The following is a 14,158-nucleotide window of genomic DNA, read 5'->3' as shown; positions in this document are numbered from 1 at the left end:
ACAAAAAAACGTATGACATAGTGATTAATTATGTTAAAGTGCTGTCTAAAGAGTGTAAAATTCAACTTAATTCATACATACAATTATTGTAATTGTAATTATATAAATGTGTCCTTAAATAGTTAAGGACGCATGTATATTGGTGATAATAAATATAATATGACCTAAAGTTAATAATCATTAAAGTGGTATGATTTCAGTTATCTCTTTTTTTTGTTCTTCATTTTTATTAGCTAGTTACATGGATAATTGTGAATGAATTAAATCCATGTACTTTAGTGTACATCACACAAAACTCATCGTGTATCATACAATTCAATATAGAAATATCACTATGTTAATGACTTTCTTTATATTTGGGCAGCATCATTGATAAGCACGGTGGATCTGATGCAGATGTGAAGGCGCGGATCGGTAAAGCAAGAACAGTATATCTAAAATTGAAGAACATCTGCAACTCAAAACAAATATCTCTCAATCAACACCAAGGTCAGAATTTTCAATACAAATGTCAAAATAGTTCTACTATATGGGGCAGAAACCTGGAGAACTATGAAAGCCATCATCCAGAAAATACAAGTGTTTATTCATAGTTGTCTACGCAAAATACTATGGGTCCGTTGGCCAGATACTATCATCAATAACTAACTGTAGGAGAGATTAAACCAGATGCCAGTGGAGGAAGAAATCAGGAAGGAGCTCTGGAAGTGGATAGGACACACGTTGAAGAAAGAACCCAACTGCGTCACAAGGCAAACCCTCACATGGAATCCTCAAGGTCAAAGGAGGAGAAGAGGAAGACCAAATAACACATTACGTCGGGAAATGGAGATAGATATGAGAAAAATGAACAAGAATTGGATGGAACTAGAAAAGAAGGCCCAGAACAGAGTGAGGTGGAGAATGCTGGTCGGCGGCCTATGCTCCATTAGGAGTAACAGGCGTAAGTAAGTAAGTAACCGTCAATATCTACTAGAATCTAGCACCTAACACTTCAAAGACTAGACAGCAACTTGCTCAACGAAAGAGATGAAATAGAATTGTCTAGTGTAGATTGAATAGCGGTACAGTAGAAGAAGAACTAGTATTGTCATATATCAGTTACCAGACTGTGAAGTTGGATGATACAGGAAATACAGGTTTACTCAAGATTACTTATTCACGTTACTGACCAGTATCAAAAATATTACAAAACCTAGGTCCATGGTTCTTTTTCGACTGTCTCTCAAACCACACAGGAATTTTAACCGGGCTAGTGGATCCACCTAGGTGATTTGGAATTCCTGATTCTGAACCAATGATGGACATGGGCTCTAGGATGTTGAAGGAACGAAAAGAGTATGAAATTGTTGTTTGTCACAGACTACTATGGGACTGCATCTCTTAACGTTGCTTCACTGCTTTGTGAGTTAGACCGCTGGAATAAAAGCTTGGGGAATGTAAAAAACGATGAATCCTCACGTCAAATAAATTTAGGAAAGCCTACGACAACCTCTGTTAGTTAAAATGAACTTCTACAACACAAATTAACTAGCCACTAAACAACAGAAGGTCTCTTGTCAATCAGACAAATATTTAAAGTACTTAATAAGCACAGAACTACCAAAAGTTAACGAGTACAACTAATTCAAACATAGCACAATCCCTAAAAGAAACTCCGACTATCCAAATACCAAAAAGAATTTACTTCAGATGACCTTACTATCATTTTCAATACAAATGTCAAGACAGTTCTACTATATGGGGCAGAAACCTGGAGAACTACGAAAGTCATCATCCAGAAAATACAAGTGTTTATTAACAGTTGTCTACGCAAAATACTTCAGATCCGTTGGCCGGACACTATTAGCAACAACGTACTCTGGGAGAGAACAAACTAGATCCCAGCGGAGGAAGAAATTAGGAAGAAGCTCTGGAAGTGGATAGGACACACATTGAGGAAAGCACCGAACTGCGTCACAAGACAAGCCCTCACATGGAATCCTCAAGGCCAAAAGAAAAGAAGAAGACCAAAGAACACATTACGCCGAGAAATGGAAACAGACATGAGAAAAATGAACAAGAATTGGATGGAACTAGAAAAGAAGGCCCATGACAGAGTGGGTTGGAGAATGCCGGTCGGCGGCCTATGCTCCATTGGGAGTAACAGGCGTAAGTAAGTAAGACCTTACTATCAAGTTTGTTTTAAATATATTATGACCATAGAACTACACTACATTCGGAACGAAATATGTTACTTACTTACGCCTGTTACTCCTCGTAGAAGAGCAGAGGCCACTCACCTCCACTCACTATGCAACCCTGTCCTGAGCAATCCTTTCTAGCTCCTTCCAGTTGTTATTCATCCTTTTCATATGTGCTTCTATTTCCCGACGTAATGTGCTCTGGTTGGCGGTTTTTTAGCGAGTTAATCTTCTACGGAATGGGGTTGCTAACCCCATGCCCAACCCTTCTTTACACGGGATTGGGACCGACAGTAGCTCTGGAAGAGCTACAGGCAAAGTTGGAACGAAATATAGTAAATAAAAAACATATATTCAATAGAAAGGATAAATTTTTGAATAAGAGTTCTTGATGTCATTTATGGAATGAATCTCAGAAAATAATCAATTCCATTACCTTAGTTGCAACATTGAGAAGACTAATAAACATATTCCTTGACTGATTAATGAAAATACAAGCCATAATATCATTCTACACACATCAGTCGTTTAAATTTGTCAGTTTCATTATTCAAAACTAGAAAGCTAACTTATAATATCATTGATGTGATGTATCTCAGCCCTCACATGATCTTTTACGGTTGAACGTGAGCTCTTCTTCTCTAAATGCTCTCACATGATCATGTGGATATAACCACTGTCAGGAAAGTCTGACTTACTGCCTTCTTATAGTGGGGGTGTTGTTTACAAAAATGAAAGGACGATAAGTAAATGTTTGATTACATTTTCTTGAGAAAGCTTGAACTAAATTGCCAAGGTGAAATGTTAAATTTACTTCAAATTCATTCATTGAGATTTTACAAATACAACATTCTTCCTAGTTAATGTCTCATATCAACTCGGCGCCCAAATATTGTGAAACTATTCTAATCAAATTTAGACGAAAGTTCTTATTTAAAATACAAACCCATTTACATACACTTATTATTATTATTGATTTTCTGGTTAGCGTGGGTTGGAGAATGCTGGTCGGCGGCCTATGCTCCATTGAGAGTAACAGGCGTAAGTAAGTAAGTAAGTAAGTTATTATTGATTTATCAAACCCCCCCCCAAAAAAAAACAAAGGAAACATAAGAAAATCTTATTACAAAGAAACAGAACATTAAATGAAAACGAAAATACAATCATCAGAGGACGAAGGGGGATAGGGAGGGGGAGGGATGAAATATCAATGTAATTTTTGTAATAATTCATCACGAAATGATGAACTACTATATAAAGCTTTTATTAAACAACGTAATTCAGATGTTGTTAAATGGGATTCAATAGATAATGGTCCATTACCATCATTCCATAATATATCACGAATTTCAGCTAATGATGATGCAGATAATACTGATATAATACCTTGTAAACGATGAAAATCTGGACAACGTCTTGTTAATAATTCATCAGTATTGTAATTCTATGAAGTATAAGATTAATAAAAAGAATTCGGATTATTTATTTATTTAAACACATAAACATTGATACAAGGAGATAGCAAATAGAAGATATATATATGTGTCAGACTTCATTATTCGATTTGTGTTGGTGCTGGATAACTCGCCCAGGCTCCCAAACTGAAGCAGTTGGCTTTCTTGGGGGGGGGCCTATACCCAAAGTCTTTGACTTAAAGGTCTATATGAGTTAATCAACTGGAATTTTACAATTTATTACGCACATATATACATCATGTTAGATAATGAGAGGTAATCAGTAGAAAACATTGTTTGATTTAAGTCTCATGTTAAAATATATATTTGTCACTTTGATAAAACTGACATCCGTTGTAAAAGATTCAAACTTGTTACTCAGTTTCATAGTCTAAGACATTATGACTGTTGAACTATATACAATTAATTGATTATTAAGCAGTAATCAATGTCGTATTATCCAATCTGTGATGAGGCTATAATTTAGAAACGATATTTGAGCAAGGCCAAAATAAACATTGGAATTTCCACCCAATTACCAGGTTTGTTATGAGGGTTAGAAAATAATGTGAGGAATAAGATTTAGTGCTTTCATCATGAACTGACATCAGTTATAATACCAAAATGGTATTTAACCAAGATCTGATTGTTTCTTCCATAAATTATAGTTTCGCCTATTCTGTTAGTACTTTATTTATTTCAACACATAAGTATTAGTACAAAAGGGCACCAAATATATATGCGCCACACTATATTTATGTGTGAGGGCTGTGATACTGCCCGGGTGCCCAAACCGAAGCAGGTGGTTATCTTAGGGGGCCACACCCCGAGCCTTCGACCTGAAGGTCTGATCCACAAGGCAGTGTAGCATCGTAAGGAGATGCAGTCCCATGGAAGCCGGTGACCAACAATTGGTTCATACGCCATTTGTTCCCTCAGGATACTGGAGCCCATGTGCACCATTGGTTTGGAATCCGATTAAAGCGCCGGACGTTCGTTTTTCGTCCTCCGATTTTTGTAAACAACACCCCTGTGGTGAGAGAAGGCAGTGAGTAAGACTTCCCTGGCAGAGGCTGTATACGCATAGCTGTGTGAGAGCATTTCGAGATGGAGAGCGGACTCTCCCCATTCTCGGCCATACCACGGCATTGAATTCTACTGATTATACACATTTGTCAATTGTAATAAGGAGTTAATCATCAAATCCAAAATGAAGGATAATATAAAAATGGATATAAGTAATAACTTGGTTTTAGAATTATTTTTATGAGAATTGTTTTCATGAATTTGATTCGTATAGAAACTGATATCAACTGACAATTTAGATTGATTTGCCGAAATCCAAGTGACAATATACTATTCGCTATGATTAGTTTGATTGTTTATCAATGGAGGTAAGAAAAAAAAGAAGCTGTTAGACAGAGTGAAAGGATTTTGTGGAAATAAGGTGGTTGATTTTCATACTATTAGGCTTCAAGTTCGAGTCCCTCTTCCTCTACTTTAAATTGGAAGGGTGAGTAATATCATCTTACTCTACATCTCTCTCTCCCTCTCTTAACGATTCGGTTAGCAACTCTATCCCATTGACAACAACGTAGCTGTATAAAAAACGTTAACCAGATGCTTAAATGACATTCACATATACACCAAACACGAAGGCGATAGTTTAGCAATTGAAGCACTCGACTTACGGCTACTGAGTTCGAGATTCGAAATCCAAACCTACCTATTTTGGTTTGGGCAGCCGTGTATTATCATCAGCCCTAATATTTAGAGTATAGGTTGTACACAAGTAACTGAAATTTACTTGCAAGAAGATATTACTCTTTTAATAAACTTAAACCAATAATTGTATTCACTTGGTATTGTTTCCTTGAATCTTCCCAATGATATTTAGGACTGATATTGATCAGTCTCTTATTGGTATATGTGCATACTGTGCGTATTGCCTCGATATTGCCTTAATTCACAAGCATTATAAGCAAAGATACATTTCACAAGCAAGTGACTGTCACGACTCAGTAACTAAGTGGATAACGCGATGGCGTTTTGAAGTGAACAGTACTGGGTTGAGTGAACATCAAACTCTGAGATGCAGGTACATTCAGCTGACAAGTCCCAAATAGGACGAAACGTGCGTCCTGGATTCCACTGTTATCCACTATCCATCCTTGCTTATAATAATTTTATTGTTTCGAAAATTAATAAAAACTTTTTCTTCTCACAAAACAACATATGAAGTTGTATAGAGATTATAGTCAGTTGTAGATTACAGTGAAGTTAAGAGAAAAATTATTTCTTGCATATGCCTGAAACCTATTAAAGTTGGATATGCCATAATTCAATCAACCCAGTACATATGAATAATGAGAATTAACATATGAAATCTCAGGTTAATATTAGTTTAACAAGCTTGAAACCCAGTACTTAAGTAGTAGTTGTAGCTGTTTACCGAGTTTAAGCAATCAATTTTATACCAATCATTAGATAAGTATGACTAACACAGGTTCAAATACAATATCGGTACAAAGCTCGTAAGTTGACACGTCTTAGTAAGAATAACGAAAAGAAGAACATAAATTGTCAGTTTCTAAATGTCTTGGTACGGTTGAAGATAGGGAAAACTTAATCACTTTCTTCACATCATGTAGGTGTTGTTTACGAAGGTAAAAGTAAGAAAATTGAAATTCCAGTGTTTAAAACTAATTGATGCCCACGGACGGTCTACATAATGGAATAGTAAAATAGTGGCCCTAAAATCAATGACTAACATAAGCTCCAGAATCCTGAAGGAACTAATAATGCATAAACCTATTTTTGGTCACTGGCTACCAAAATATGGTAACTCCTGACATTCTTTAAAGGCGATTTCAATTAGACCTTTAACCATAGACTCAGGCAATGTTCACGTAAGGAAACTATTTGTCTCGATTTAGGTCCATAGGTGGTGGTACAACAGTCTACACACAAACATCCTTCTGGAACATATTATTTTTGGTGCAAAGTCGACCCCCAAATGCCCTGGTACGACCGAGAGTGGGAAGAGTCAGCTCTCCCTCTCGAAATCCACTCAAGTGGCCACGTGTATATAGCCTCTACCAGGGAAGTCCTATTCACTATCTTCTCGCACCACGGGTGCTGTTTACGATAATGAGAGGACAAAAAGCGAATGTCCGGTACTTTAAGCTGGTTGGTGGACATGGAGAGTCCACCTAGGGGAGTTGGATAACCCACATTCGAAATCCATCGTGGGATCCAGTATCCTGAGAGAACAAATGGCGTATGAACCAATTGTTGGTCACCGGCTACCATGAGACCGCATCTCCCCACAATGCTCCACTGCCCTGTGGATCAGACATTTGGGTCAAAGGATCCGGATGTGGTCCCCTAAGAAAACCACCTGCTTCGGTTTGGGCACCCGGGCAGTATCACAGCCCTCACACAAATCAAATGAGATTTGTGTGGCGCATACGTATCTGGTGCCCCTTTGTACCAATATTTATGTGTTCAAATAAATAAAGTCGTACCAGATTTTATGCGAATTAAAAAAACATAAATAACTCGGAACGTTTGGCATTTTAGTTCGAATCTAATAAAAATATTTATCCGTTATTATAGTGAATACATTCTAGTTGTGTTTTCTTTACAAACGAACAACTAAATTACTGATATTGGCAAGCAGTTGAATCCAGAACGCACGTTTCGTTCTATAAGTCCCAGAATAAACATTAACTCTTGGATATACCAGGTACATTCAGTTGAAAAGTTCTAAGTAGGACGGAACGCGCCATTATTCATTTCAGCTTATCAAATTGTTTGTAAATTAATGGCAATATCAAAGTAACCTACACAGCGTACACATTTCTACACCCCCCCTACCCTCAAAAAAAAAAAATACTGATCCATTGTAATTCTCAACACCAACAGGATGATTCAAATAACGAATACACAGTTATGATAAGATGGTGTAAAACATATAAACTTAGTTTAAACAATAAAATTTACATTTCATGCATTATTTTCATTTCAATTGTATTATACATAGAATAAATGAGAAATTTAGTAAACAAACAACTAATTGACATTCAATAATCTAAACCCCCCCCCAAAAAAAAACATTAGTTATATCAACTGTGAAAATGCTAATGTAATCTTAATAAATTTGAATAAATGATTCATAAATATCAGTATATTTGCATCAAAATAACATTGGTTATGGATCTTGTAGAGCTTAATTCTACTTTTGAAGTTTACAACTAATAATGATTTCGATTAAAACAAACTTTATTGATGATTTGTTTTGAATAAAGTTACTTTATATAAAGCCATGTAGTTCAGAAGAAAACAAACATGCTTGAAGGATAATGTAAGTTTATTTATTTGAACACATTAATAATATTGGTACAAAAAGACACTGAATATATATACGCCACATAAGTCACTTGATTTGTGTGTGGGTTGTGATACTACCCGAGTGCCCAGAACGAAGTAGGTCCTAAAGGTCTGATCCACAAGGCAGTGGAGCAATGTTGAGAGATGCAGTCCCATCGTAGCCTGTGACCAACGATTAGTTCATACTCTATTCGTTCCTTCAGGATACTGCAGCCCATGCACACTATTGGTTCGGAATCAGGGTTCTCCAACTCCCCTAGGTGGATCCTCCGTGCCCACCAACTCGGTTAAAGTCCCCATCGGACATTCGCTTTTCGCCCTTTCAATTTCGCAAACAACCCTCCCTTCGAAAGAAGACAGTGAGTAGAACTTCCATGGTAGTGGATGCATACGCATGTCCAAGTGAGAGCCTTTCGGGAGGGAGTGCTAACTCTCCCCACTCTCAACCGTACAAGAGCATTTGGGGGCCTAATTTGCAAACCATTTATTGATTAAGGTATTCAACACACGTTAAGTAGAACAGTAATGTAAAATCATACTTCACAAGTACTACCCGGAAAAGGATTTAATTCAGTGTAGGCAAGGATTCTGATTGTACACTTCCAACAAAACATTTAAAATTTCGAAACTCGCAACGAATAACTTAAAAGCCGACATTTATTATTAAATACAAAATATAAAGACGAAGTACAAAAAAACGTCTTGTCAAACACAGGCATCCATACCATAGGTCAATGAAATGTTAAGTCATTTACATCGCGCACTGATTTTAGTAAGCCAGTCAATGAAAACCAAGAAGCACCGGACAACTACTACGTATAGCACGGAATTCTTCAATGACAGTGTAGATCCACGACCCCACCACAGGGTATCGAACAAGGGACCTTTGAGTTTAACGGCGAGAGCCTAACTTATAAATGCAAAATGCTGGGAAGTTTCATACTAGGACAAAACAGATTTTTTTAAATTTTAGTCCATGATGTCACTTATGAAACTCAACAATTCCCACAAATCTTTCATACAGTAATAACTTCATTTTTCCTCATATTCCTTTAACAAAAAAGAAAAATTTACTTACATGCTGTGATTTAATTATTGGTTCTTTTGCAGCTGGCTGATGTACAACTTCAGAAGGTTTGAAAAATTCCACGATCTAATCAATAGGACAGAAAATTAGGTAAAAAATATATTAAATTCCTAATGATTCCAACAATAAAAACGAGGAACAATAACCTTACTAGTTATTTTTATGTACACGAGAAAACACCTAGTGTACACAATATAGGATCGAATGATTTAGCTAACTATATGTGTACTGTGAAACAGCAAAGTTTGGGTTGGGGTTTATTCATTTACGTAACTATGTAATGGTATTAGTCGGTCATACACAATACAGAACACGGAACATGTGTACATCAGTTCAAACTACCAGAGCTTATTAACATAGCGAAATGAGATTGTCAGGAAAATGCCCAGAATAGTAGGAGATAGTAATAGTAGTAGTAGAAATGAAAAAGATCAGGCATCGACGATAGGACTTGAAAAGAAAATATGACAAAGACAAAGAGTGAATAACCGTACGCTATTGCGAACGATTTTAAGCCATATTACCCGAAGTTAACAACCACTGATTTCGATAGTCACTTGGATCTCAGCAAGATAGTCTGCAGCTACTTACATGACTCAGTTCAATATTAGTAGCAACTAACGAGTAATCATACATGAATAAGCTTACATGAAACTTTATGGAATCGATTAACATAAAACTTCTACGAAGTGATGGATGCTTAAAAAGTAGCAAATAATAAATTCATCATTAAAAATTCGAAACTAACATCAACCAATAATAATCAAACAATAATAAAATCAATACAGTGTCTTGTTTGTGGACATTGAGAAAATCTCAAAAAGGGAAGAATAATTTTTTTAGGTTAGTCAAGTTCAATCGTAGCTGTTAACTTGACGTGATCAAGGCTTGTGATAACTGAATTGATCTATAATGACTGAAAAATTTGTTAATTTAGGTCCTACCATCCAACGTAGGTGGATTGGGAAGCGACGAAACAAAAAGTAAAAGATTCTAGATTAAAGTCATACTGGTAACTGTGTTTGGGGTATGACAATGTTTGCGTTAAACGACCAGAATCTTAAGCGACGCTGCCCACTCACGAAGGAAGGAGGTTAGAAAAGGTTCTTCAAAGGATTGCTGATATCCAGAGGGAACACCACGTTGAGGTTCAAGAATACGTGTCCAGGCGCAGCGACGACAACTCTACTGGTACCATCAACAGGAAACACCGACATCAGTGGCTTGGACACGTTTTACGAATGTTATCCCAACGGCTGCTACGCCGTGCATTGTTTCCTGACAATAGGACTGGGTTGCAAAAGTGGAGAGAGGGCCAGTTTATTACATAGAGCTATTGTGTTACGAATACTTTTGTCAGACAGGGATTTGTCAGTCTACCACAAATTCTCGTACGATACAAGGCCAATTCAGAAAACAGCAGGTATTCAGAGTAATTTTCAAGTAATATACTAACAAATGCCCCAATTCCGCCTCAACTTTTCATATTATCGTCAACATATTTACTAAAACACTTTCTTTCTTGTTAAATAATAACTTGGAATCAAACACCAAAATACATTCATAAAATGTTGATATCTAACTAGGTTTTTCAACCACCCACCCACCCCCACTTTTTTTGAATAACAACGAAGATACATAGTTTATTTCAAATTAACTTCCCGTCTATTCTACTGACATAAGGAATTATCAGGTCACAAAAATTCCCTTCCTTAAATGGGAGAGGTGTGTGTGTTGGAACAAGCAAAATATTGATTGACCAGCGTAAATACCTTAAGGTTACAGTATAATAATAATAATAACAATAATAATAATAATAATAATAATAATAATAGTAATAATAATAATAATAATAATAATGAACGAAAAGCATCATTGGATGAAGTGAACAAAGCCTGATTTATTGAATTATGGAAATATTGGGCGGTAAAAATAAAGCACATGAATGAACCAATCAGATTTCAGAGCGAAATTCATTGAAATGATTACACAAATTATTACAGCTGATTGAATCATCTATGATGAAAGTCTTTCATGATTTAGAATAGAAAAACATCTATTATTAGATTAATGAAACTGTTTATCAATTCTAATTGTATTAGATTCTTATTGATAAATCACATAACCAAAACTAAACAGAATTTACACGTATTAGTTTTGTAAAGTAGTTCAAGGTTATTTGTATAGTTTGTTATAATCTATAAAACTTCAGCCTTTGCATGAAGATTAGTATTCAAAATGAATTGGAAGGAATGAATATTATTATCATTTTATTTATTTAGGAAGAGAAAAATAAATAACAATATGAGGACACACTAACCGATCGATTATATAAACAGGGCGAGAAAGAGGGAGAAAAAAACAGGGGAAAATTGGGTCAAAACGATAAAAGGAAAAAACTACACCATCAGTAATCCAATGCTAAAGAGATTACAGGATTAGTGTTTTTTTTTTGTTTAGAATGTTATAGTCATGTTAGTAATATTAACCGCTAGTGTTTCATTCTCACTTGACTATTCGTATGATCTTAGCACTTTTATGAGTCGTTCAGCTGGAACATCAAGTTTTGCCAACCCTTCATCTTCTTCCTGTGTAACTACTTACCTACACCTGTTAAAACTCGAGAAGCATAAGTTGCCGACCACTAATCTCCAACCAACATTCATGAACTTGCCTTTCCAGTTGCCGTTCATTATTATTATTGCTATTCATTATGACTGTTTTCAATTCCCAACGCACTGTGTACGTTACAATTAATAGAAGCGAAAACTTTAGATCATATAACAATCCGGTTTTTTTCGACGACCCTTTAAGAGATATTAAATCCATATGTAAAAATATTCTCGTTAATCTTTGAATATTGTTTAAACAGAAATGAAGAGCGTCAAATAAACCTTATCCTCATGGAAAAGTGGCCGTCCAGTGCTTCCAAGTTCTCCATGGTGGTCTAGATTCAATTGACTCGTGAATCCAACTACTAAATTACTATAATATTCACAAAAACCCTTCTCTGATTATTGAAATAGATCACGTTAAGGATAATGTAAAATCAGGTAAAAAGCATCACATTGCACCTGAAGATTCTCTATTTAATGTGTCTTTGAAATATACACAGTAAAGAAAAGGTTAGTAACTTGAACATCATACCTAATGGCTATATTTGAGTGTTGTCTTTATTAGGTGCTCAGTTACAGTATTATTTCAAAGCTAAAAATACTACCAAACTTGTCGTCCCCTTTCTTTACCTTTTTAAGAAAGTCAATAAAATGTGTAAACGAAATCAGATATCATAGAAAACACACTTGCAGTGTATGTGGTGTATTTGAGTTAACTACCTAGTGAATAAATCAAATTATTATTAATTACATTTAATCTGTATGGCTCCCCTGATCGAAAAAAATATTGAAATATTTAAGCTCAATGGTAACAACAAAGACAATGGATTATTATCACCATTAATTTGTCCTCCTGGTCTAAATATATCTATTTAAATGGTGAATAATATTAATGACTAAATTAATCTATGAAGGTGAGCCAGCCATGAACCGAGGAATCGTTTTAAAGCCAAGAAGTATCTCTATCAAATGAACATGTTGTTTACGAATGATGAATTAGATGAAATAACAGAACAGCTAAAAGTTAGTCGTATTAAAAACGTTCATTCAAGAGAATATTAAAAAATTTTTTCTTAAGTTGTCAGAATATATAGTTTAGAGTTAGAATCAGGGATGTTTGGAGTGAAGATATAAAGTTTAGGACTAAATAAACTCATATCAATCCTTTAAATCTTACAAACCTAGATTATAAGCATTATATCTTAATTTCAATAGTTGAGATCATGAGTCAATTGAAGCTAGACCACCATGGAAAACCTGGAAGCACTGGACAGCCGTTCCGTCCTATTGTGGGACTCCTCAGCAGTGCGCATCCACGACCCCGCCTCGCAGGATCCGAACCCAGGACCTATCAGTCTCGCGCCAGGCGCTTAATCAACTAGACCACTGAGCTGGCCGGCATCCAACGGTGTCAATGTCTAACTTCAACTAATCCACGAAATCGAGCAACACATCCACCATTGTCATCAGTGAGTTACTACCTCATAACTGACTCATGATCTCAACTATTGAAATTACTACTATCTCCACAAAACCCCTTCTGACATTATATCTTAGTTCCAATTATAAAACTAAGCTATAAATTCTAATCCTGACTATACATTCATAACTTATAGAAATTCTAATCATGGGCCACATAAAACGATCATTCATAAATATTGCATACTGGATTAGCTGAATGTGTCAATGTCTTATCAGAAAATCATTTACAATTATGCTCAAGTTCGTCTTTATACTTCAGCTTCACCATAATAATAATAATAATAATAATAATAATAATAATAATAATAATAATAATAATAATAATAATAATAATAATAATAGCAATAGCTTACAGTGTTTTTGATAGACTCCAACAAGATCAAAATGTTATCACAATCTGATTTCGTAATATCGATTAATTTCAAGATAGTTTTTACTAATTCCGTACAAACACAATTACACATGATCCCTGAAAGTTAAAAAAGGAATAGAAGAAAAAGAAACCATATGATAATAAACAAAATATAATAACTTTAATTATTTACATCATTCAATAGTAGTAGAACATATTGTAGACTATATTGTTTTAATTTTGTAGTGAAGTAGAAGTGCATAGAGTATTAAACTCTTAAGTACCTACCTAATTAAGTAGTGTGTGTTTGAAAACAGTTTGACTAATCATGATGTAGATGGTTATGTAATAGAATTATTAAACATTTCACACTAGAAGTGAAGTTAATCAAATTTGAAAGACATCAGTCAAATATTCATGAAGTAAACTTACTAACAGTAACACTTGCCTTACAACGTTTGATATAATTGATTGAGTAGAATTTAAACTGCCCCTAAATGCCCTGGTATGGCCGAGAGTAAGGTGGGCCCGCTCTCCCTCTCGAAATGCTCTCACACAGCCACGCGTATACAGCCCCTACCAGGGAAGTCCTA

General features: G+C 35.4%; 1 protein-coding gene across 1 annotated transcript in view; it reads right to left on the bottom strand.

Moving 5' to 3' along the window:
- Nucleotides 1-1,018: 1,018 nt before the first annotated feature.
- Nucleotides 1,019-14,158, bottom strand: part of DDX55_1 (ATP-dependent RNA helicase ddx55) — an 87,904-nt gene continuing 74,764 nt past the window's right edge. The window contains exons 10-12 of the mRNA XM_051218061.1: nucleotides 13,567-13,682; nucleotides 9,108-9,182; nucleotides 1,019-3,627 (exon numbers count right to left, since the gene is read on the bottom strand). Coding sequence (XP_051064495.1) covers nucleotides 3,391-3,627; nucleotides 9,108-9,182; nucleotides 13,567-13,682 — 428 coding nt within the window. The 3' untranslated portion in view covers nucleotides 1,019-3,390. The remainder of the gene's footprint in view (nucleotides 3,628-9,107; nucleotides 9,183-13,566; nucleotides 13,683-14,158) is intronic.

The sequence above is a fragment of the Schistosoma haematobium genome, chromosome 7 (genome assembly GCF_000699445.3).
Source record: "Schistosoma haematobium chromosome 7, whole genome shotgun sequence".
NCBI lineage: Eukaryota > Metazoa > Platyhelminthes > Trematoda > Strigeidida > Schistosomatidae > Schistosoma > Schistosoma haematobium.
Note: the sequence above shows the minus strand (reverse complement) of the source record. Positions and strands in the feature narration are given on the sequence as shown.